General features: G+C 41.6%; 1 protein-coding gene and 1 long non-coding RNA gene across 5 annotated transcripts in view; one reads left to right on the top strand and one right to left on the bottom strand.

Annotated features, from left to right (window-relative positions):
• The window catches only part of LOC148139782 (uncharacterized), a 519,617-nt gene that overhangs the window by 443,493 nt on the left and 50,774 nt on the right, over positions 1 to 25,350 (top strand). The gene's annotated exons all lie outside the window — the stretch shown is intronic.
• otud3 (OTU deubiquitinase 3) lies at positions 774 to 25,231 on the bottom strand. Of its 4 annotated transcripts, none has more exons than XM_087980469.1 (9): positions 25,019 to 25,231; positions 24,457 to 24,856; positions 11,201 to 11,349; positions 9,139 to 9,251; positions 6,067 to 6,189; positions 5,355 to 5,501; positions 3,773 to 3,866; positions 2,968 to 3,146; positions 774 to 1,744 (listed from the first exon to the last, which is right to left on the bottom strand). In XM_087980469.1, exons 2-9 carry the CDS (start codon positions 24,657 to 24,659, stop codon positions 1,568 to 1,570), a joined length of 1,185 nt encoding a protein of 394 aa, XP_087836595.1. In that variant the 5' UTR covers positions 24,660 to 24,856; positions 25,019 to 25,231; the 3' UTR covers positions 774 to 1,567. The 4 variants fall into 4 exon arrangements, with proteins under 4 accessions (XP_087836595.1, XP_087836593.1, XP_043531725.1 ...); XM_087980467.1 differs by having other exon boundaries at positions 3,770 to 3,866; positions 25,019 to 25,229; XM_043675790.2 differs by lacking the exon at positions 25,019 to 25,231 and having other exon boundaries at positions 3,770 to 3,866; positions 24,457 to 24,868.

Raw genomic sequence — 25,350 nt, 5'->3', positions numbered from 1 at the left:
TATTCCCTTCTCTAATTGCCTGCATGGCAATCAAAGTCCAACATGTAGCACAAGAATAGGGACACACGTCGACAAAGTTTTCTCACTGCCCCGAGGATATTAATAAACAGACAGCAGTAGATGAATTGGCAAAAGCATATCATACCCATTGTTAGCAACTGGTTGGCCATAGCATGGTCTTTCAAAATAGAATATCTCCCAGAATCTTATTTCAATCATTAACTCCACCAAACCAGAGATACTAGGCTTGTAAAATCAGGATGCTGTGGCTGTTGAAGCAAAATGCCCAAATAGACAGTTTTATTTCCCAAAAGAAAAATTTGTAAAGCATAGCTTTTAGTAACAATTTCTAACCTATTAACAGATTAAATAAGCCACTAATGAGGTATAAATCAACTGCCAATCCATACTGGCTTGCATTTGAAGAAAATAACAACTTGCCACTTTTAAGGTGTTTTACTGATTCTGAATCATTATGACAGAAATACAACTTCTTTAGAAATTGTTTAACAGGCTTAGTTTCTCAATGGGGTGAATAGATGTTTGTTACTTTATATGCAGAGGAAAAATAGAGTATCACAAGCAATTATAGGATGGCCGGTTGTTTTACTTTGTTGTCCATAAGAATTGCTGTTTCGAACATTTAGTGGCTATTCTCAACCACTTTCCACAATCAAATGGTTCCCTACTTTCAAGCAAGGAAAAACCTCACGAGGTAGATAATCAAAAAATAAATTCAGGAATTTAATTAACTTAAGTCACCTCTAAAAATATCTCTGACAAAGCTTTAATGAATAAGATACAGGAATATCTGGTGTTAATAAAAAGTTGCAATTCTTCCACTTGTCTTATACTAGATTAACAGCCATTCAGCCTACTCAGATAAAGTTCTTAGCACATTCTGTTTGGAAAGGAACCTTCATTTTTGGTGGTTAGCAGCATATTCGCACTCTTTACTGAAAGAGTAAAGTCCTGGTAAGGATTAAAAAGGAACAGCTTCACTTCGATTAATGTTTATGGCCCTACCCCACCTGATGCCCATTGGAAAACACAGTGTTTCCGGAACACGATACCAATGATGTTTTTAGAAATGTTCAATATGCCAAAGCCAGTATATAATGTAGTTTCTAAAGAAAGGGCCTCATATTTCATCTCCAGTATTGATCATTAAAGATGTAAAGAGTGTGATAACTTAAAATATAATACAGCCAGCCTGTAACCCATGTTTGCAGTTATTAAAGAGCTTTCTTGTCTGTAAATCCATTTACTGCTAGTTCATCCACATATACATTTTGCAAAACTTATTTAAATTTTGACTTGTTACTCTATGAAGATTTACTGCATTTGTAAAATGCAAGTAATCCACTGCTTCCACCTTTAGGCCATTTCTTCCCCTTTGCCCATGTTCATGTTTGCAAAGAAAACAAGTTCTTCAAAAGATGTGAAATCAAATACTTTCTTAATCGAGAGCAGCATCAGAAAACCTCTCCATTTCCCATGTTATCTCCTACTCAGGAGACTTATGTAACCATTCAATGTCAGATGATTGCCAGTTGCTGTCCACAAATCAAATATTTAAAGTTGTAAATGTTTTCACTAAGGTAACTGGTGCCTGAAAGTCTCTATTGGTCCCATTGTCTTCCATATTATTGCTCCTGCTCTCTAGGACCTTCTGTCGGTGTCGTTCCTCCTGTCGTTTCTTCTTTTCCAACCTTTGCTGTTCTTTTCGCTGCTTGTTCGTTACCTATAATTTTAAAATGCAAATGGACTAACAGAATCAGGGTGCTGCATTGATAAATACTACCCACTTTAATAACCAATATCCTTAATAAACATTTCACTGCTTTCTGTAATGGAAATTTCAAAAATGATCTTTATATTAAGTAAAATACTTCCTTAAGTGTTTCTTCAGAGAGTAGTTGATGATGATGTTGAAGTTGCACTTTTAGCAGCTTCCTGGTAGCCCCAAGTCTCTCCTGGACCAGAACCCAGAAAAATCCCATGTTGCTCCCTCATCTTTGCTGAATAAACTGATCTCAGCTGGGGCAACAGCTTATATGCCATAATTTGCTTTTCCTTTGTTCAGGAATGCAGAGGGCACGTGTTACTTTTTGTTAACTACTATCTAGTGACTACACTAGAAGTGTAAGTGTTTATAAGTTGAAAGAGGACAAGACTGGGAATGCCCCTTGCAGTCAAACAGATTGCCAATGTTCATTGTTGAGAATAACTTGAGAATATTAGCCACTTGAGCAAAATACTTGGGTGAGGGAAAAGAATACCCTTTGCTTGGGGAACTGAACTTCAGTAAGGAATCAATATTTTCAGGAGAGAGGAGCAAAGCCAAAATATATAAAGTCACATTATTTCCAGTTACTTACTGCAGATCTGTCGATAGCAGCACTAAATTTGATGATGATGTTGGGAGGTAATTAGTGTCTCCGAAAATAGTTGATGTGGTTATCTGCCATTGTTTCATTAAAATTAATTCAGAAATGAATGTTTCAAATTCAAAGATGGCCATGGATTGGCCATGCCAAATTGCCTTTAGTGTCCAGGGATATGGAGGTCAGATGGATTAGCCATAGGAAATGCAGGATTAGAGGGTAGTGTAGGGGCTGGGGCTAGGTGGGATGCTCTTCGAAGTGGACACGGAGTGGTCAGTGTGCTGCTTCCACACTGTAGGGGTTCTAGGATTCTTTGAATACTAGCCAAAAATGATGTTGCAAACAATGAATTGAGAGACTCAGGAATGGACAAAGTTACCCATATGTCATCACCTCTATAGTGCAGTGGAATCCATTCTGCATTATAACATGGAGTATTCTAGGTCACTGAGAATCTCGAGGGCACAAGTTATAGAATCACAAAAAGTGATTCAGGTGCATACATTGTAGACACAGGACACTTTGCATATCTCTCTTTTCGTTTGTCCCAGTTACTTCATCTAACATAGATCCTACACACCTTATTTCTGGTTCTTTTGTTTTCTTCTACGTCATTGGGCCGCTTATTGTTTTCAAACTCTTCAGTATTGACAGTGTGATTTCCAAAAATCCTGTTAGCAGTTCCATTCTCCATCCAGAGGGGTGACATGTGCGGAGGGCTGCAATTAGAACCGGTTTTGTTGGAATCTTCATCACTATCTAAAATCAAAAATAAAACAAAATTGAATTATGAAACATACGTAGGTCAGAAACTGGGTTATTCAACAGACAGCAGTTATGCTCCAGTGAATACAGAATGACTGAATCTCAACTGCATCATGTAAAAGACATGAGATATTATATTTTAAAAATTTTTCAGATAAATCGAATTCTGATCCAGCAGACAATAGGTTTACTTCTTCGACCAACAGAGAAGCTGTCAAATTGGAACTTGTCAAATCTCTTCTCTTATAAGGTGTAATCTTTTATTTTGCTGGAGCTAGGCTACTTGCTGGGACTATTTAAAGAAATATAAACTAGAACCGTCTGGAAACTTGTATAAACCGAAGTGCACACCCAAGTACAATTTAGAAATATCTTTAATGCTATAAATGGAAGCCTACACTTCTGCAGCAAATGCTACTTTCAGGATCTTCGACAAGTCAGATATTTAAAATAGAAAACCAGCATCGAATCCAGAGCATCAAAAGGAAAATCTTAGATAGAGGCAATAATAAAAATGGGATGTCAGTCAGAAAATCATTATAATTCAAAATCTCTAACTGAAGTGAACTTACAACATGTACGCAGAATAAATGTAAATGTTTAGGTGTGGAACTCACTGCTATTCTTCAGTTCATTGGTCTGCAAAATGGTGAATATTACAGACCCTATGTTGTAGTTTTCAGCCTCCAGATTCTGTATAATCATATCAGTATCCTACAGGAAAATGAGGAGAACAGTAACTGTACAATAAAATCTCTTCTTCACTTTCGCAGTTTTTCTGGGGTCATCTTGTGTGAGAACTGGCTGTTGTTGATATAAGGGCTCCATGGGCACTGCAATCCCTCTCACACTCAATCCCCTGGCTATTCGTGAGGCTGCAGCTGCTATCCTAACCAAAATCCATCTTGTCCTCAAAAAAGACATATGTATATATTTCTGATGGGTGGCCAGCAGTACCAATCCTGCAAGATTTTCCCCCACTTCAGAATCAAATAGCATCATGGTCAACTGTAGCAACATTAGTGCTGCTGACTTGACCAACAGACTCCTGGTCAGTACAACTGAGTACCACATTGGATCAAGTAGTCTAGGTTACTGTGGTTCATTGCAGAACTAGGTGCAGGGAGTCCATGTTTAACAATAATCCTTGTAGTGTAATCTCACTTTAATATTATCAGGGCCAGAAATCTCTGAGTTGTGTGAGATCGGTTTTAATATTGTTTATTGCAGTACATTACCTGGATCATATCATTTTACCACTAGTGAAGATCGTTCTCAGCATCTGACTTGCAGTCTCTCCCTTGGCCTCTCTGCTCCCGAAGCCCATGCAGGGAGGCCCCAGCCTATGCAGGGAGGCCCCATCCAGCTAGCTCCAAATTACCCAGGGAAGTTGCCTACTCTGGGCAGCAGCTACCCTGGGTCCTGTACATGTTATATTTTTGTTTTTAAATGTACTTCTTAAAAATCAATGTATGAATTTAGCCACTTATGGCTGAGGTGGTTCTGAATTTCAACTTATATGCTGAGGAACCAAATTTCAGTATAACATGGATTCCTATGGGAATTAATGCTTCACTTAAAATCTAAGTGAGGACAACTGTACCTGATTAGGCACAGTGCTAATAAACCACAAATGTAATTTTCTTCTCAACAACTAAAATTAAATATGTAAATCCTGCATCATAAATTTCAAAGGAAAGATTCACAGAAAGTAAAGACTTGAGAGTAGGGATGGAAGCCACACACAAAGTATGGACACATAGTGAGCTTGAAATTTTCAAATAAAACATCTCAAAATCAAATTTTAATTTAAACAGAGTACTGCACCATTACAGTTTTATAGAAATCTGATAGAAATGAAAATTGTTTGAGTAGACAGATACATCTTTACAATTAATTAAAATAGATTTTACTTGATATTGTTAATTCACTATAGCTGCATCAAAATTTTGGATCTCACTTTCTAACAGCACTGTGAATGTACCTAGAGTACATGAACTGTATCAGGACAACAAGGTAGCTCACCAGCATCTTCTCAATACGCAATAAATCCTGGCCTGCTAATGATGTCCACTTCCCAAATAAGAATGTAAAGTTTGAGAGTCTGGTCCCAGTAGTTGGACTTTTACTTTATTTGCTTTGCTGCAAGTTTAGCCAAGGCTAGTTGAAACTAGGCTGGCCAATCAGTTTTCAGTTACTTACCATGCACCCCGTTGCATTGCGTACTTTCTGAATTGCATCATCCAAATCAGTCTTGGTCACCTCACTTTCAAAATCCCGTATATCTTCCATCTGGTAATGGCTCATTTTGTTTCGATCTTTCTTCTTTGGATCATCTTTAACAAGCATCTATGAGTGTCATAATTAAACATGAATTCCTATGGATCCAGTGATACACCAATCTTTTCACAATACATTCAGTGCTGCATTAATACCAGAAACAAAAGAAATACCCAAAAAACACTGCAAGACAAGAAGCAACTCTCCAGAACATTGCCTCAAGATTTCTTGGGAACTTTAAATTAGCCTTGCAACTCACAGTGGACCAACGTATCTGGTGGTTGTAGTCTACTGAAGTTAAAATCAGATCAATGCTTTGTCTTTAGTCGTCCTGAATTATCATTATATTCAGACAACCTGAGCAATCAACATTAGAAGAATTAAACTTCCATGTCAGCAAGACTTCGCAAGTTAGTTTACCAGCAAGCTCATACCAATATGTTTTCTAAGCAGCTTAATGACATCCAATTCAGTCTCTTCCTCTTGTTTAAGAATTCAAATGCAGATTACAGACACTTCCAATGAATTTAACTACTTGGTGCTAACATTGCATGATTCCCATGAAGAAAGATGACACCTGAAAAGAGGAAGTATACCAAAGGGTTAAGGACCACAAACACATTCGTCTACTAACCTCTGTCTTTAGGTTTGCAGGTGCTTCTGAATTATCATTGAGCATGCGTACGCTGTCATAGTGCTCCCCATATCTGTAGGCAATATGCAACTCTACAGGATTGCTCTTACGGGTTCCAAAAACCTGCAGAATTTTAAAAAAACTATTCTAATAATAATTACTTAGTAGAGTGTGTTATTTGTATGATCATAAAGGAGACATTTGATATAACAGGACAAGGTTTTCATTACATTGTGCATGTTCTTCAGGTGATTTGTTTTGTACAATGGAATCATAAACAGAGGAAACTTTTTCCCTCAACCAGATTCAATAAAGACACTGCAGGTGAACTAAAGACAGAGTTACCTACAGCAAAGTCACTGGACACATGGCATGCACACAGACAGGCCACATTTAACTTATACTGATAGAGCCCTGAGTATTTACTGCATATAAATATTGCAGAACCTGAAAATGTACAGTACAGACTTCAAACTCGAGCTGCACAGGGATCTCACGTAAAAGCAGTCCAGTATCTCTCGTTGACTGTCTCATAGAATTCTTTCATGGGACATGGTTATCACTGGCAAGACCAGAATCTGTTGCCCAATCTTAATTGCCCTCTTGAACAGGTGACTTGAGGCCATTTCACAGAGAAGATCAGAGTAATCACATTGTTATGGGCCTGTAGTGAAATGTGGGCCAGTGTAGGTAAGGACAGCAGATTTCCCTTCCTAAAAAGGACATCAGTGGAATGATGGGTTTTAAAGAGAATCATCATGATTACTGAGACTAGCTTTCAATTTCAGATTTTAATGAATTGATTGAATTTACTGAATTTCCCCACAAGTCACACCATGTTATCTGAAACAAATCAGGGGCCCAGTTTCTGAAGTTAATCCTATATTATTTATGGCAGCTTTGGAGCATTATTTGTTCTCATAAGTAGTTACCAGAGTCCCAGAGGTCATTATGTTCTTATATAAAAGACCATAGGGCTGTTCTCACAACAGAGACAAAGCAGGCAGTGAGTCTAACCCATGAAGTGACCAGGCAAGGAGCAAGAAGAGAGAAAGTCGAGAAGGCAGGACCTTCAAGGCAACCTCAGCCAGTGTGGGAATTGAACCTGTGCTGTTGGCGTCACTCTGTATCACAAATCAGTCATCCAGCCAGCTGAGCTAACCAATCCCAACTTCTACTGGTTAAACAGATAAAATGCTTTATTATCCCTTGTCCTACGTCAACATGAAAATATATCCAATGGCTGAGTAAGTGATGCACCGTTCCAACTTGTGTTCTCCTGACCTGAAGTGCTTGAGACCAACATGGAATGCCCAAAGCAAGAATATTTTCCATCACCCTGCATTACTTAACATCTTTCCTCTTCTTGAGCACAACCACCAGTGAAATACAAAACTTAAAATCACAGACATTGTAGTTTACTCCAAGTAAACATGGCTACAAAAGTTAATCATTCATTGTTTATGATTGCCACAGTGTGCCAATGTGTGTGCGTACGAACTAAAAGATGCACTGCAACAACTCATCAGAGCTCCCAGACAGAGCTTTCCAAACCCACGACCTCTGCCACAAGGGCAGATGCATGGAAACACCCACAACCTGCAAGATTACTTCCAAGTCATAAATATTCCTGACTTGGGAATATTTTGCTGTTCCTGGCTTTTGGCCCAGTAAAAATGAAGGAACTCAATCCCTAATACTCTGGGATAATACATCTGCACCTGATGAACTTCAGAATTCAAAAGGCTGCTCAAGGATAATTAGGGCTAAGCAATAGATGCTGGCTTAACCAGGAATGCCCACATCTCTCAAATTAATTGAAAAAACTCATTCATGATAAATTGCTTAAATTTCTTTCTGGTCTGCTGCCTTGCAGGGTTAAGGAAAGGGATACATCCAATACCAGGCTTATTAAGAGTCATGAGATGTTATGATTTATTTCACAGTTACGATTTTCTGGAAACAACAGCCCAGGAATAGAGACCAAATCTCTATTGGTTTCTCATTGACTGACAATGAAGTCCTAGCTTCATAGGAGTGCTTTTTCACAAGCTTTCATGAAAATGCTTGACTTATCTTCACCACATATTCAATTCTTCTGGCTAAATCCTTCTTCTTCTTTCTCTGAAAGTGCTATTCTTTGTTAGTAGCACAAGTGACGAAATTGTGTAACTCCCTAATGCTTTAACTTGCAAAGCCAGGCAATGAATGTCAGCAGGAATGACTTAGCCCAGCAGAATACCCTTTCCAAAATCCCATCTCCAGGTCTGCAAGTTTGTTCTTGCTTCTTGGATGTAGTAGTGGAAGAAGCCCAGAAAAGTTTCTTTCATTTACTTTACATTCTATCAATTGTTTCTTTAAATTCCATGTACCCTCTAATCCTGATTCAATGCGGTGGTGGTGATGATCCTGCTCTGTCTTAATTACTCTAATTTAGAGTTCTACTGTTACCTATTTCACTATCCAAGCTCCCTTGCTATTGTTTTTGCAATTGTTACACCTCAGACAGTAAAATAATTACATCTCTATGAAATTAGATTTGTTGTGATGTCATAAGGATGCAAGAGCTGCCTGATTAACCATCCATCATGAAATACCTATGAGCCACCAGCAGTGATGTAAGAGTTGCCATTTTAGCAAATAATAGTTCTCAGCCAAGGTAGTGAAAACAGATACAAAATAATCACCCATCAAATGGCTACCCCTCCTGTACATGACAATAAACATCTGACACAAAGGCTCTGTCAACTGGTAATGTCATATTTTGTAATAATGAGCTTTCAGAAACATTGCTGGCTGGAAACATTAAACTCTTGTATAAAGACCACATGTATGATGCAAATCTAAAACTTTGCATCAGAATTCCAGTATAATAATGTATGTTTATTTGAAGTCTTTAACAGAATATGCTGCAAAATATTGAAGAGTGGAAGCGGAGTAGAGAATATGATGTGAAAAGATTCTGTGCAAATCACTTCCAGCAAAGGAGTTAGATATTCCAATGCAACATCTTCCAAACACTGCATTAGCTTGGCATTTCAGTGTGATTTGTTACGCAGCACTGTAGGTTACCTGCCAAAGTGGGGCATTAAGCTGGTGAATCACAATATTCACTTGGTTGTTCCTTGCGAAGGCGACAATTGCATCGTTGCCGACAAATGTGCCTGGCTTTTCCAGATTCGCAACTGAAAATTAGATATCAAAACAATATTGTAATAATATATAGCAAACGTTATCCCCATTTGAAGTCAGTTGGAGGAGTAATACTGTGGCCTCAACACTCTGTCAGTTTAGAGATTTGTAAGTATAGGAACCAGTTTATTTCATGAGTCCTCACAATTCCCCGTCACGTTAGTCCTCATTGACCTGCAATTACTCCCGATTCCCTGGCGTGTAACTCTGATTGCTGGTTTATCTGCCTATCACCACCTTTGAGACATCTTTTTAAAAGGCACTATAAAAATACAAGTTGTTGTTGACTATAGGTGAAAGATTATCCAGCATTAAGAGGTAGCATTTCCTGCATCAATTATTATCTTATTAAGCACAACTGCATGCAGAAGATGCTACCAAAAATAGCTGGACACCCCAGCTAACATAATGCAGCTTTCAGAATTACACAGTGGCATCAGGTTATTCCTAAGTGCTTTATGGTCAATAAAATACTTGTGAAAAGTTCTCACTGTTATAAAGAAAGAAATACAGCAGTCAATTTGTACATAAATACCAATGATGTAGTAAAAAAACAGGTAATTTCCTTTTATATAAAAAGAATGGTTTATCTAGAACATCAGAAGAATTCCCTGTCCTGCTTTACTTACAGTCATGCTCGCCATCTGAGGGCAGAGAAAGCTTTGGTTTAAATCAAAAGTCTGTTTATTCAAGACTGACTTAAATTCAACAGCCCAGATTCTGCTGCTTTCTCTGGAACAAAATTCCACCTTCTGAAAGAAAGCAATCTCCTCACTTCTATCTTAAAAGGGAGAATTCTTATTTTTAGACTGTGTTCCCTAATTATATTCTCCAGAATATGAGGAAACATCTGCCCAGTATTCAGCCCTTCATGTCCCCTCAGGATCTTACATGCTTTAATAAGATCATTTCTCATTGTTCTAAACTCCAATGGGTATAGGCCCAAATTGTTCAAACCTTTTTCATAAGATCCTGAACTACTTGCAATGAGAGTTTAACTTGTTTTCAAATAAAGGAGACTAAAACTGTACATAGTACAGCAGTTGTGGTCTCACCAATGCTCTGTCTAGTTGCACGAATTTCCCAATCCTCTTGCAACATCCAACAAATTCCATTTTCTTCCCTAATCACTTGCTGTATCTGCATACTAACCTTTTTGTGATTCATGTTATCAGAACACCCAGGTCACTGTGTACCTCAGAGTTCTGCACATTTCTCTCTGTTCAAATAGTATGTTGCTAAAGGGGATGAATTTAAATTTTCCCACATTATACCATTTGCCAAATGTTTGTCCACTCACTTAAACTACCTATTATTATAGCAGACCCTTCAGTTCTTCCTGACAATTTACACTTCTACCTATCTTATATCATCAATGAATTTAGCTACCATACATTTGAACCCTTCTTCCATGTCTTTGATATAGACTGCAAATCGTTGATACCTCTCCACTAACTTCTGCAGCATTCCATCAGTCACAGTTTGCCAACCTGAAAAAGACCCATTTATTCCTAGTCTGTGCGCCATGTTAACTAGCCAAACCTTAATCAGTGCCGACAGATTACTCGCCTACACCATCTGTTCCTATCTTCAAATGCCATTTTGAAATCCAAATCCACCTTGCTTGTTACTTCCTCAAACGACTCTAATAGGTAAACACAATTGATATTTCCTGATTCCATTATAAATGTTGGTCTGCTATAGCCTCTTTAATAATGGATTCTTGCAATCTCTCTATGACAAATGTAAGGATAACCTCAGATGAAGGAAGCGGTTAAGGACCCCCAGGCAAATAATGAGTACCAACCAGAGTAATGTTAATAACACTGCATGTGCCACACACATCCAAACTACATCTGTGGCCAACATAAATCTCCTGCGATCATTTCTCTCTTTCTTTGCTCATACTTTAAGTTAATGAGACAATCACATTAAGACTCACCATATCGATCAAAAGGGACATCATCCTCTACAAACGGTTCAAAATCTTGACGATGTTTTATCATGAAGTCCACTGTTTCCCTCCGGTGCTTTAGGTGGTTTCGAGAATGACCTTCAAGCTGATCTCCAAGAGCACGAAAGAGACAATTCCTTATCAAAAAAAAGTAGACAATTCATTGTTTCTAATTTAGAGTGGCAAATTCAAAGTAAAAATCAGCAACTTCAGGATGGTAGCTTCACAAGTGCAATTACAGGCCCTTGAAGTTACTGATGGATTTCAATCATTAGGCAGTCATGGATTAAGCCATGACAAACAAGGTCAAAGTTTCACTATCAAAAGTAATTCAGGATACAATCTAACCGTAGCAAAAGGGATGGGCACAATATTCCATGGCACACAGCACACTTCATTGTCACATTTCTACAGCTACATAAACAAGTGACAGAATAGTTTCTGGTTGGAAATGACCTTTGGCCCACATAGACCAATAATCCACAATATTCTCTTTGTTCATTTTAAATAACACAGAACTTTCTTTTTGACAAAAACAGTGTCTCTTCTTGAAACTCATTAAAGTTTTTTCTTCACGACTCATATTGATAATCTGTTCCACATACTACCTTAAACAAAAATAGAAATTTCTGGAGAAACCCAGCAGGTCAGTCAGCATCTGTGGAAAGAAAGCAAAGTTAACATTTTCAGTTCCATGACTCTTCAGAGGTCACTAGGAAACACTTGTATTTATATTGAAGCAGAATTGTGGGTGAGGTGGAAAAGGGGTTAGGAATCAGGCTCTTAAGGTAATTAACTTAATGGGAATCTTAGAGGCTGCTGAGTTCTCCAAGGAGAAAATATGTTGTTGTTTCTCGAGCCTGCATTAAAGGCTTGCTAGAGGCCTGTGACAGAAATGTTGGCTGTGAATGCAGTGGTGTGTTGAAATCACAGATAACTGAAAACTTTGGGTGATTTTTACAGACATAGTGTAGGTATCCTGCAAAGCAGTCATCCAGTCTGATGTTTCATCTCCTCACTTTTGTAGAAAATACATTGTGAACAGTGAATATGATAGACTAGACTGAATGAAATAAAGTGAATCACCACTTCACCTGGAAGGCCTGGGGTGTTGGACGTTGAGGAGGAAGGAAGTAAATAGGTTGGTGTTACACCTTCTGCGATTGCATGGGAAGGTGCTGTGGGAGTGCGAGAAAGTGTTGGGTATGGAGGAGGACTGTACCAGAGTGTCCTGGAGGGGGCAGTCCCTGAGGTATGCTGACAAGGCAGGGGAGGGAAATGTGTGTCTGGTCATGCCATCCTATAAAAGGTGATAGAAATGGTGACATAATCCTTTGGAAGTGAAGGCTGGTGGTGTGATAAGTGACAACCAGAAGGACCTTATCACTGGTGTGGGAGAGAAGGGAAAGAGTGAGGGCAGGAGATGAGTTGTACACAGCTCAGGGTCCTGTTGACTACAGGTAGCAGGGAATCCTTGAATGAGAAAAAAAAAGTGAATATTTCTGAAGCCACCCCGTGGAAGGTGGCATCATCAAAACAGATGTGATGGAGATGAAAAAGGTGTCCTTGCAGGAAGCAGGGTACAAGGATGTACAGTTAAGGTAACTGTGGGAGTTGGTGGGTTTGTAGCATATATTGGCAGACAGCTTAATCTCCAAAAATGGAAACAAATGGTCAAGTAAGAGATGGGAAGAATCACAGATGGATCAGGTGAAGGTGACGATAGGGTGGAAATTGGAAGCTAAACTAATAAAATTATACAATTCCAGCGAGAGAGAAAGGGAAGCAACACCAATTATATCATTGATGGTACTGGAGAAAGAGCTGTGGGTGGGGTCAGAGTAGGTTTGGAACAATGAAGGTTCCATGCAGCTCAAAAAGAGACAGGCATAATTGGGGCCCTATGGCCACTCCTCTGACCTGAAGAAAGCGAGAGGAGTCAAAGGAACTGTTTTGTTGAGAAAAAGTTTCTCCTGCATTTTTTTTTGTCCTCAATTTGTTTATGAGATTTGTGCTTGAATTCCATCTGCTGCAGAAAAGCCTACGTGAGAGTCAACTTGTCCAAACCTTTCACTGTCATCACATTCAAGAAAGGAAAGAGTTAGGGTTGTCACTCTTCCTTTGTACAGTACTGCTTCACATTTGGAGCTCAACCACGAAGCAATTATTTACACCACACCCAATCACTGAATGTTCTTTGTCCAAGGAGGGAGACCAAAATGGCATAAACCAGACATTGTCTTTGAAATAATGCCAGAGGCTGGTGTCACTCTTTATTTATATGTGGAGTGGCCTTGACACTGATCCAGCTGTCAGAGTGAACATGTTGTGTGACACTCCTGTTCTTTTTTCCTTTTTTTTATTATTAAACAGTACAGTTTACAAATAATTAACATTAACAGCTGTTTACAGAGAAACAACAATTTACAAGGACCAGGAGCAGCAAGGCCAGGCCCCAAACTTCACCATTCAAACAGTTTTCAGAGAAATGAGGACAAGCTTCAAATCCCATTTTCAGTCATCACAAAATTAAATGCAACAAATACATGCAAGACAGTCCAAATTAGATAAGAAACAGTGCATAGAAAACAGAACCCCCCACCCAAGCAACCCAACAAGCCACTTGTCCTTTCTACCTTTTGGCCATTTAAAGGCAGCTCGCCCCTATGCCCCTTCTGGCTCCTCGGTCCACCCTGACACACCTTCCAGCTACCTCTAGGACAGCCTGTCCTGCTTCCCCACCCTCCGCAGGACAACAGCGATCAGGACACCTACCCACCTTCTGGTTTCCCTAACTGCCTTCGCACCTTCCGGCCACCTCTAGGACCGTCCGCCCGGAGTGACAGCGCGGAGGACGGTAAATCCGCCTTCCAGGTCTCTGTCTGCCCCTATGTACCACCTGATTCTCGCCCACCCCAACACGCCATTCGGCCTGTGAACTGCCCTGACACACCTTCCAGCCACATATAGGACAGCCCGTTCCCCTTCCTGAGATGACGGCGCACAGGGCAGCCCACAAGCCATCTGGATCTCAGCCTGCCCCTACTCATGTTCTGGCTCTTGGCTGGGCTCAGAACAGCCTATCCACCTTTCAGTGTGACTGGCATCAGGGTGGCCTACCCACCTTCCGATTCACAGGATAGCCTACCCACCGTCCAGCTCTGGGGGTGACAGCTTTCAGGATGACCTATGAACTTCACAGCTTACAGTGAGGCCTGCCAGACCCAGGGACACACAAGACATTGCCTGTTGGGTTTATCACCTGCACTAAGTCAGAGTCAATTGTCAACAGACTCCCTTCTGGTACAGAGTCCATTACCATAAACAATTCCCTTCAGAAGGCAGAATCCATTCCCAGGAATAGAGTCCACTCTAGTGTGCAGAGTGCATTGTCAGAGACAGAGTCCACAACCAAAGGTAGAATCTACTCCGGTATTAAGAGTTCACTCCTGAAGGTAGAAAATGCATAGCCCACAGCATACACACAGATGTTCAGTCTTCATAGAAGCCTGGTCTTTCCACAGAGAACCAGGCCGACTCACAGGAATACAGTTCATTCTAAAAGGTGCAGTTAGCTCACAGATGATTCACTCCAACAGGCAGCAAATGCTCATCTTCCAGCACATACACAGGTGTTCAGTCTTTACAGAGGCCTAGTCTCCAACAAAGAGCCAGGCCTACCCACACAGGAACAATTCAACTGGAAAGGTGCATATTCTCATAGAGACTCAGTCCAAACACCAAAAGAAAAGTGAAAATACATGCCAAAAACAAAACAGAATGCAAGGACTAAGCCGTGCTGCAAATTCTACAATGTCCTTTTCTCAAAGTAAAAAAGAGAAGAGAAAAAAGAGCTGAATTGCACCTGTAACACATTGACTGCGTAAATCAGCTAGTTCAGAAATCAGTCCTCAGTAAAAAAGGAATGCCAGTTAACAAACTGGATGTGTAGATCAGCCAGTTCAGGAATCAGGTATCCCCCTAAAAAAAACCAGAAACCAACAGCAGTATACACTGGCTATGGCCAGTCAGGTTGGAGTCAGTGCCCTGACACAGATGGAGAGTCCTTGACACTGATCCAGTTTCCTGAGAGCCAGCTCTCAGAGTGAACAGGAAACGTCCCATTTTTTTATTAAACAATACAGTTTACAAAACAATTAACATTAACTGCTTTATACAGAGAAACAGCAATTTTACAAGGGAGAGGGGGGAATGGCAAAGCCAGGCCCCAAACCCTACCGGTTCAACCAGTTTTCAAGGAAATGAGGACAAACCTCAAATCCCAGTTCCAAATCATTACAAAACAGTAATAATGACATTTGTATATGCAAGACAGTCCAATTACATAAAACAGTACATACAATAGGAGACCCCGCAGCAACCCAGCAAGCCCCCCCGTCCCTTCCACCTTCCGACAACTCTAAGGCTGTCCGCCCCTACGCCCCCTCCGGCTCTCGGTCCACCCAATGCCCCTTTCACCCTGACACACCTTCAGACTACCTGTAAGACAGCATGTCCTGCTTCCTCAACACCCCCGACCCCAAGACGACAGCGGTCAGGACAACCTAGCCACCTTCTGACTTCCCTAACCGCCTTTCACACCTTCTGGCCACCTCTAGGACAGCCCGCCTTGGTACCTGCCCAGGGTGACAGCGCTGAGGACGATCTCCACACTTACATTCATGATTCTTCTGATGCTTTACCATTGTTGCACAATTTCCAGCTTTCTGATCCTAGCTACACCCTCTTCACCATGGATGTGCAATCCCTCCCCATGCCCATCCACCATCAGGATGGTCTGAAGGCTCTCTGCCTTTTCCTTGGAAGAACACCTGACAATCCATCCATCCCCACTGTCTTTTGGTTGACAGAGTTCATTTTTACTTCGAACAACTTCTCCTTTATTTCCTCTCACTTTCTCCAAGACAAGGGTGTGGCTAATGGTCCAGCTATGCCAGTCTCTTTGTGGGCTCTGTGGAACATTTGCGGATCCACTCTTACTCAGAGCCCCACCCACACCTCTTACCCTGATACATCATTTGCGTCATTGGTACTTCTTCCTGGTCTCAATGGAATTGGAAACATTTGTCAGTTTTGCTTCCAATTTGTATTCTTTGCTCATCTTCATTTGGTTTATCTGACTCTTCCCTCTCTTCAGTTTACAGGCTGTCACCACCATCATTACAAGCTCACCAATTCCCACAGTTACTTTGACGACACTTCCTCTCAAACATTCTGGAAGGGAATTTATTTATTTCTTCCAGTTTCTCCATCTCTGTCACATCCATTGTGCCGATGCCACCTTCCACTGGGGTACCTCAGACATGACCACCTTTCTCCTCAACTGGTGACTCCTCCCATGACCAATGGCTGACAGGGTCCTCAGCCATGTCAGTCTCTTTCCCCACACTTCCACTCTCACCCTTTCCCCTGTTTCCCAGAACAATGACAGGGTAGAAAGTAAGGACAAGGTAAACTCTATTAGACTCTGCATTCAAAGAATCACAGCTGCCGTTTTATTGATCGCCAGCAGGATGTCACCAAACACATAAGACCATAAGACATGGGAGCAGAAATTAGGCCATTCACCCCATCGGGTCTGCTCCGCCATTCCATCATGGCTGATAAGTTTCTCAACCCCATTCTCCTGCTTTCTCCCCATAGGTTCTTGATTGTCAAGGGGATCAAAACTTATGTATCTCAAACCTAAATATACTCATTACCCTTTTCCTCCATGGTCTTCTGCGGTAATGAATTCAATAGATTCACCACTCTGGCTGAAGAAGTTTCTCCTTATCTCCATTCTAAAAGGTCTTCCCTTTGCTCTAAGGCTGTGCCCTCAGGTCATAGAAATGGAAACATCTTCCCAACATCCACTCTGTCCAGGCTATTCAGTATTCTCTAAGTTTCAGTGAGAACCCCACCCCCCACCCTTCTAAATTCCATTGAGTATAATCCCAGAGTCCTCAAACGTTCTTTACGTATTAAGCTTTTCATTCCTGGGACCACCCTCGTGAACCTCTTCTGAACACAGTCCAGGGCCAATACATCCTTCCTGAGATATAGGGCCCAAAACTGCACACAATACTCCAAATGTGGTCTGACGAGAACCTTATATAGAGCCTCCGAAGTACATCCCTGCTTTTATATTCAAGCCCTCTCAAAATAAATGCCATCATTGCATTTGCCTTCCTAACTACTGATTCAACCTGCAGAGAATAGTGGACTAAAACTTCCAAGCCTCTTTGCACTTAGAATTCTGAATTTTCTCTCCATTTAGAAAATAGTCCATGCCTCTTTTCTTCCTACCAAGCTGTATGACCTCACACTTTCCCATATTGTACTCCACCTACCACTTCTTTGTCCACTCTCCTAACCTGTCCAAATCCTTCTGCAGCTTCCCACCTCCTCAGTGTTACCTATCCCTTTACCTACCTTTGCATTGTCTGCAAACTTAGCCAGAAAGCCCTCAGTTCCTTCATCTAGATTGTTGATGTATAAAGTGAAAAGTTGTGGTCCCAACACAGAGCTTTGCAGAACACCAATTGTCACCGGCTGCCATCCTGAGAAGGGCCTTTTATCCCACTCTCTGCTTTCTGCCAGACAGGCAGGCTTCTATCCATGCTAGCACCTGGTGTCTAACACCAGGGCCCTTACCTTACTCAGTAGCCTCCTGTCCAGCACCTTGTCAAAAACCTTCTTGAAGTCCAGGTAGATGACATCCATTGGATCTCCTTGGTCTAACCCGCTTGTTACTTCCTCAAAGAATTCTAGCAGATTTGTCAGGCATAACCTGCCCCTTGCTGAAACCATGCTGACTTTGCCTTATTTTACCATACACTTCCAAGTATTTAGAAATCTCATCCTTCACAATGGATTCCAGGATTGTAACCATGACCAAGTTTAGGCTAATCGGTCTGTACTTTTCCATCTTTTGCCTTACTCCCTTTATAAACAGGGGTGTTACATTAGTGATTTTTCAGTCCTCTGGGACCCTCCCTGACCATGTGATCTTGTGGGAAATTCTCAATGTTCTATTTCAACAGAAGCATCTAAATACTTACTTTAAATTCAAGGCATATCACACAAGCGCACGGAGCAATCAGAAGTCAAAGCTGCTTGTTGCAATTTCATGTTCTTCTCTCTACTACTAACAGATTAACTAGTCAGCTAAAATGAAAGGCAGACAAATTCAATCTGAGCACACAAAGTTTTCAATTGATAATTCACAGTTCAATTTATTGGCTCAGGAAAAGTAAAACATGAAATGAAAATCCTAAAAGTTATAGAAATCTGTCCATCCAACTAACAGTGCATTCAATATTTCATAACCCAGACAACATCTTTTTTAGAGGCATGGCATTCTTTCCTTGTTTTATAATAAATATATATTTATTGAAAAAATTTTATTCTTTTGAAAAAAGGGAAAAAAATTATAAAAATACAGAAAAATAGAAATGTCACACTACTATACTACAGTAATATTAACAATAAACTATCTACCACTCTACAGGATACAATCGTCTCATTTACTTAAGTTAAAATAAACTTGAATTAAATAAAATAGAATTAAATTACAACTGAATTAAGCTAAATTACATTACATTACTCCATTTGCCACACCTCCACCGAAGCTCCCGTCCAAGGGGGCAACAGTTATTATATCTGTATTAACTAGGCCTCCTATCCTGGGATCTTCGGACCACCATACACAGCCCTCACAGCTACATAAAGGCCCTAATCAGTATCACTGATAGGTCCACATGTCTATGTAATTTAGAAAAGGCCACCATGTTTTATAAAATTGTTCCATTCCATGTTGGACCATACTTGTCAGATAATCTTGGGGGACGTACTCCATCACAAGTCTGTGCCACCCCATAAGGCCTGGGGTTTTTACTGATATCCAGTTCACTAGGATGTGCTTCCTTACACAATGTGTAAGAATGTTAAATAACCTCTTCCCGTGCAGTCCTAAAAGAAAGGATACTGGATACATCTTAACTTCAATTCCCAGGATCTTCTCCAGTATGACACCCCAGTATCCACGAATCTTGTCGCTGGCCCAAAACCAAATGTGTAAGGGTGCCTGTCCTAATTTTACATTTGCTGGAGAAGATCCTTTCTTAAAAACTTTGCTAACCTCCCCGGTACCATATAGGCCCTGTGAATGATCTTTATTGCATATCGAAATTTTCTTTACATTTTCCCACATCTCCTCCCATGTTTCTGAAGAAACTTTTTCCCCTAGCTCCTGATTCCAGACCCCATGGAGTCTCTCCATATCCCCCAAGGCGCTCCCTCTCTGCAGATGGCATGTGGTACTAACCAAAAGTGCTCCCCCACATCAGAGTACTCTTCTTTGTCCAACTTGTAGGACTGCGCCAAGAGCGTGGTCTTCTTCTGTATATAATCCCTAACCTGGAAGTATCGGAAAAGGCCCCTATTATTAGGAATTCCATATTTTTGACTAAGTTGGTTGAAAGACCTCTCTCCCTTGAATAAATCTCCAGAACAGAAGATTCCCTTACCCTCTCATGCTTTGAAGCCAGAGTCCATTGACCCCGGCCTAAATCCTGGGGGTTCCACTAATGGGGTGAATGGCGAGGTCTTAAGCAAATTGCCCTCACTCTGCCGCATTATCTGCATTTATTTCACCATATTGAAGATAATTGGACTTTCACAATGCTCAGCTACGGAGCATATCTTATCCATAAACAATAAATTGACGAAGAAACACCTTGCCTGCGAGACCTCAACACCAAGCCATGTTGGCCTCAAGTCCTTACGCACCCAGTCACCCACATATGACAGCAGGGCGCCTATTTTGTATCTCTTCAGATCTGAGAGATTCACCATCCCCATATCCTGCAGAAGTTGCAGCTTGGTAAATTTGATTATTTGGTGCCATAGGTACCCCCTAAAAGATTCAAGATAGCCAGTAAACCTCCGCAGCACCTGTCTGGGTAACAGCAATGGAAGTATCCTCATTGGATAGAATAGCCGAGGAAGGACATTAATTTTAATCAGGGCTATGCAATCTAGCCATGATATTGGTAACCCCCCCACACCACTGCAAATCCTGCTTTATCCTCTCAAACAATTGCACGAAGTTAGCTCCGTACAGCTGACGTATGGTAGGGGTAATAAGAATTCCCAGGTAAAGAAAAACTTTCTGTGACCACCGAAGAGGAAACTGTGTTCCACTGTCCAGCTCTGGCATTTCCACTAATCCTCCCACAGCTATGACTTCTGACTTTGTAAAATCTATCCTGTATCTCGAAAAACTGCCGAATAATTAACATTTTTTATATTAGCCTGGGTATGGACTTTTCCAGGTTAGCCAGAAATAGAAGGACATCATCTGCATAAAGAGTAATGCTGTGTTCCCCAATTCCCACATTTGGTGCCACTATTTCAGGGTTCTTCTGGATGGCATCCGCCAGAGGCTCAAGTACCAAGGTGAACAGCAGCGGCGAGAGAGGACATTCCTGTCAGTTGCCTCTCCCCACATTAAAATTATTTGATTTGACACCATTCATGATAACCACCACATTGGGAACTGTATAAAACACTGCCACCCACCTAGCAAAGGCCAGGGAGCCGTGACCTGCCATAACGTAACCACAGATGGTGTGTTATAATATACCGATTCAGTTGCTTTCAGCCGGGCCTCAAGCATCTGCTGCTGTTCCCCTCTCAGCCTCCTTCTAGTTTTGAATACAAAATAATCAGACCCCTTAAATATGCCTTGGTGGTCTCTCAAAGCACCAATGGACTACTGGCTGTACTCCAATTGATCCCATAAGGCCCTGAATTCTCTTGTAATGTTTTGGACAAAATTGACATCCCTCGACAGAAACATATCCATGCGCCAATGCCATGTGTCTGCTCCACTACCCTTGGTCTTAACATTCAAGTACACTTCCGCATGGTCTGAAATAGTTATGTTCCCAATCCTGCACGCCAACACCAAGTCCAAATAAACCAACAGAATAAAGACCATATCAATTCTTGTGTGACACTTGTGCAGTTTGGAGTAAAAGGTAAAATCCCTCCCATTCAGGTGGAGACACCTCCACATACCCACTAGCCCCAACTCCTCACACAAGTCCACTAACTGTCGAGACTGCTGAGGTATACCCAACAGACCCCTTGGCATCCTGTCTACCCTAGGATCCATGATATGATTAAAGTCTCCTCCTACAATCGTGCAGCACATGCCAAGAGCCATTAATTTAGAAACTGTGTCAACTAAAATATTGACAGGATGCACCGGGGGACAGTAAACGTTCAGGATGCCATATTCTTCTCTTTGTACTAGAGCCGTGAGAATGATGAACCAACCATCCTTGATTTGATCCATCATCTGAAATGGAAGGTTCCTTCGTACCAGCATGGCCGCCCCTCTGCTTTTCAGGTTGAAGGAGAAGAATATCCTATCATACCCCTCCCCGACTGTAACTTCAGATGTTCCCTATCCACTAAATGTGTCTCCTGAAGATCAATGTCAACCCTTTGCTTAAGGTTTGAGAGCACCTTCTTCCTTTTAATGGGGGAAGGACACCACTTTATACTCCAGGTGCATCACCTGAATAGGTCACTAGCCATGACTGCACACTATAGCTGTGGTTCCCCCGAGAGGAAGAAGCCCATTCAATGCGCAAGTGGAAAAAACACAACTTTACAAAATCTAAAAACAATTCCTACAAATGCTACTAAAACTAATCAACTAACCACTACTCTTAACTTAAACAAATAAACATATAAACCACTAATCACAAAAGATCTCCCCCCCACACCCATAGGGGGCATTCACTCCCAACCTTACAGTCATGGCCGTGCCCAAACCCAGGCAATGGGGAAAAAAAAGCCATGTTATTTACACTCATAAAAGTTAACAATGGACACCCCCACCCCCAACCTCCACATCTCAACCCCATACACCTTTATACCAAAGCAGTAACCACCCCTCACCCAGAAAAAAAAAGAACAGTAAAATAACAGTTAATTACCAAATAGATACAATATTAAGCAAACCAAATTTAGAACAAAGAAACGATAAGAAAGTATTCTGCCATTGTCTGCAAACGTCTATTCCTCTTTCCCCCTTCGGCCCAAGTCAATTATTTCAGAGAGTTCACAAGTTGTTTAGCTTTTTCCGGCGAGTTGAAATTATGGATAGATCCTCCATAATTAAGACATAGTATTGCTGGGTGCCTCACAGAATATTGAATATCCAAGTCTCTCAATTTTTGAACATCAAAAATCGTTTCTTTGTTCTAAATTTGGTTTGCTTAATATTGTATCTATTTGGTAATTAACTGTTATTTTACTGTTCTTTTTTTCTGGGTGAGGGGTGGTTACTGCTTTGGTATAAAGGTGTATGGGGTTGAGATGTGGAGGTTGGGGGTGGGGGTGTCCATTGTTAACTTTTATGAGTGTAAATAACATGGCTTTTTTTTCCCCATTGCCTGGGTTTGGGCACGGCCATGACTGTAAGGTTGGGAGTGAATGCCCCCTATGGGTGTGGGGGGGGGGGGAGATCTCTTGTGATTAGTGGTTTATATGTTTATTTGTTTAAGTTAAGAGTAGTGGTTAGTTGATTAGTTTTAGTAGCATTTGTAGGAATTGTTTTTAGATTTTGTAAAGTTGTCTTCTTAAGAAAGGTCCTGAAAAAACATTATTTTCAAACCTTTGTATACCAGAGCCTGTGGATCTCTTCCCAGTCTTCTGGATGGTTCTATTATTAACTGCTTCTCTTTATAGTGCTGGAGTCGCACTAGGTGCGGTTTGGGGGCGCCGACCCCACCCAGACCTGCCCATCATGAGTCGGTGGGCCCACTCCACACTTATCCGGCCCAACTAGATCTCCAACCCCAACAACTCCGGGAGCCACCTCTCAAGGAACTCAGCTAGGTTCTCGCCCTCCTCATGTCCTGGAAGACCCACTACACGCAAGTTTTTTTTCTGACCTCGAGCTGTGAGGTCGTCGACCTGTTCCAGCAAGGCCCGAACCTGGCCTTCCAAGGTTTGGATCCGCCCCTCGGAGTTCTCCATCACAGAGTCCGACGCCACGGTCCTTTGCTCGACCACTTCCATGCATTGACCCAGTGCCTGAATCTCCTGCTCATGTTTTGTCGGCATGACAGTAATCGGTTCCAGCACTGTTTCGATTTTATCATGGAGTTTTGCAAACTCCGCGAGCAGGTGCTGCTGTTCCACTGAGCTCAAAGGCGCCACCACAAGATTCAAAGCAGCGGCTGTAGGTGTGCCCGACACAGTACGGGAATGCCCTGCCTGCTGCACTCCCCTAGCTCCTTTTCCTTTATTTGTCTTCATCTCAACTCCAAAACCTCCAAATCCAAATTTAAAAAGGTTGTAGGTGTTCTGCCTGCTTTATACTGACAATTTTTCTCAGGGGTGGCTGATGTGGGTGAGGGGTTGGGCGGAGGAGTAGGAGCCCACCTTGCCTGCGGTATGGCACACAGCCCAACACAGCAGACTTTTCAGACTGCCACCATCTTGAATCTCCATCCCAGACAACATTTTTAAACACATTTTACTAAAATTAGGAATAGAAACCATGAAACAAAAACAAAGTGCTGGAGAAACTCAGCATGTCTGGCAGAAAACATGGCAAGAAAACCAGACTTCATTTCGTATCCAGTAATCCTTTGTCAGAATGTAGAGGCCATGACTCCAGCTTGTGAGAAGTTTCCAAGGTAGGAAGTATCTGGCTGAAAGATCGCTCAGTCTATATTCTACATAAAATTTGTAAGAATTGCTTGTGCATACACACCAACTTCAGGCTTGAAGCAAAGAATTTTTCAATTCAAGTTGAGTGTGTTAAACAAAGTTAAATGTGATGAAATTTGCAATTGTCATCCTCAGCAACAGGTTTTTTAAACTCAAAGCTGCCAATCCCTCACTGCCGAATAATTTTGGTTTTCTCACACAGCAAAACTGGTGATCAATTTACTCTCAGTGTGGCAATACAGTTTTCGGGAAATAGCAGAGTTACAGCTCAACATACAGTGCTGCTCAGCAGATGCCTTACAAAAAAAATGTTTAACTCCACCCCCTCCCTCAATGTGAAAGTGAAAATTCAATGTATTTCACTATTGACTTAGAACCAAAACATTGTATGGCATCAGTCACTAACAGCTTTGGGCTTAACATATTATCAAACTGTGATATGCTCCAGAATCATTAGGCAGTGACTGTTATAACATGTTTCTTACCCATCACCAGGAACTTCCCTGAGTTTGAGTCCCATGGCCAGTAGTTGGTTGGCAAAGCTCAAAAACTCTTCATCCTCTGACCCGTCCTGGGCTCTGTTCTTCCTCTCCTTAGCCAGGGCTCGTCTCACAGCCTTCTCGTCCCTTTTCCGCTCCAAATCCAGTTTCTTATTAGTCCTGGTTTTGACCGCTTGCTTCTTGGACATGGCTCCCAGGCCAGCTAGGACCACATGAAAGCTGCAGAGGGTGAACCAGGATCATCAGATAGGCATAGGGCAGAGTGTCACCATAGTGACAGAACCAACTGGAGGAGAAGATGCAAGAGCTGGGTGGAGAGCAAGAAACCAGAGCCAAGCCCTCACTCTGGTCTTGCCCTCGAGTTGAAGGAGGAATCCCCAAAGTTCTGAAACAGCAAAAGAAAGAGAGAAAAGGAGAAAATAGAAGATATTTATTGAGCGCTGAAGGTCAGCTGAGCAACTGTATTACATGATGTTAACGAGTGAAGTCGGACAGACTGAGCTCAGTCCTGCTACATTGTGATATCCTTTGACGCAACAAAACCTACCCGCTACCGGTTTTATTCTTTTCAAGCAGGGCCTAGAGCCAAGTGTGAAACCTCGGGCTTGCGTGCCGGCGCCACCCGCCGGAGGTGATGAGCGGCTGGGGAGGCGGGTCCCAGGGGCCTGAAGCTGCCGGCTCACTCACAGAGAAAGACAGCCCTCACAGCCTGAAGCTTCCTCCTAAAAAGCCGGCAGCAGCGAAACCGCGGCATTCCGCCCTGGTTTCCACAGCGCCGGGACTAACTTCAACAAACCACTTTAACTGTCTACCAGTCTATTCTGGAACCTACTCCAGCCAAGACCTTTAACCCCACTCTCAACCTCAGTCTCTGATGGA

This window comes from Chiloscyllium plagiosum, unplaced genomic scaffold (genome assembly GCF_037043375.1).
Source record: "Chiloscyllium plagiosum isolate Xiang-an unplaced genomic scaffold, Cpla_swu_hap1 HiC_scaffold_37, whole genome shotgun sequence".
Taxonomy (NCBI): domain Eukaryota; kingdom Metazoa; phylum Chordata; class Chondrichthyes; order Orectolobiformes; family Hemiscylliidae; genus Chiloscyllium; species Chiloscyllium plagiosum.
Note: the sequence above shows the minus strand (reverse complement) of the source record. Positions and strands in the feature narration are given on the sequence as shown.

Coding starts and splice junctions, on each gene's coding strand:
- otud3 (XM_087980467.1), bottom strand. CDS start 24,659: ATGTCCAAGAAGCAAGCGGTCAAAACCAGGACTAATAAGAAACTGGAT. Junction 11,350..24,456: donor AGGGAAGTTCCTGGTGATGG/GTAAGAAACATG, acceptor TTTTTTGATAAG/GAATTGTCTCTTTCGTGCTC. Junction 6,190..9,138: donor TTAATGCCCCACTTTGGCAG/GTAACCTACAGT, acceptor AAAATTCTGCAG/GTTTTTGGAACCCGTAAGAG.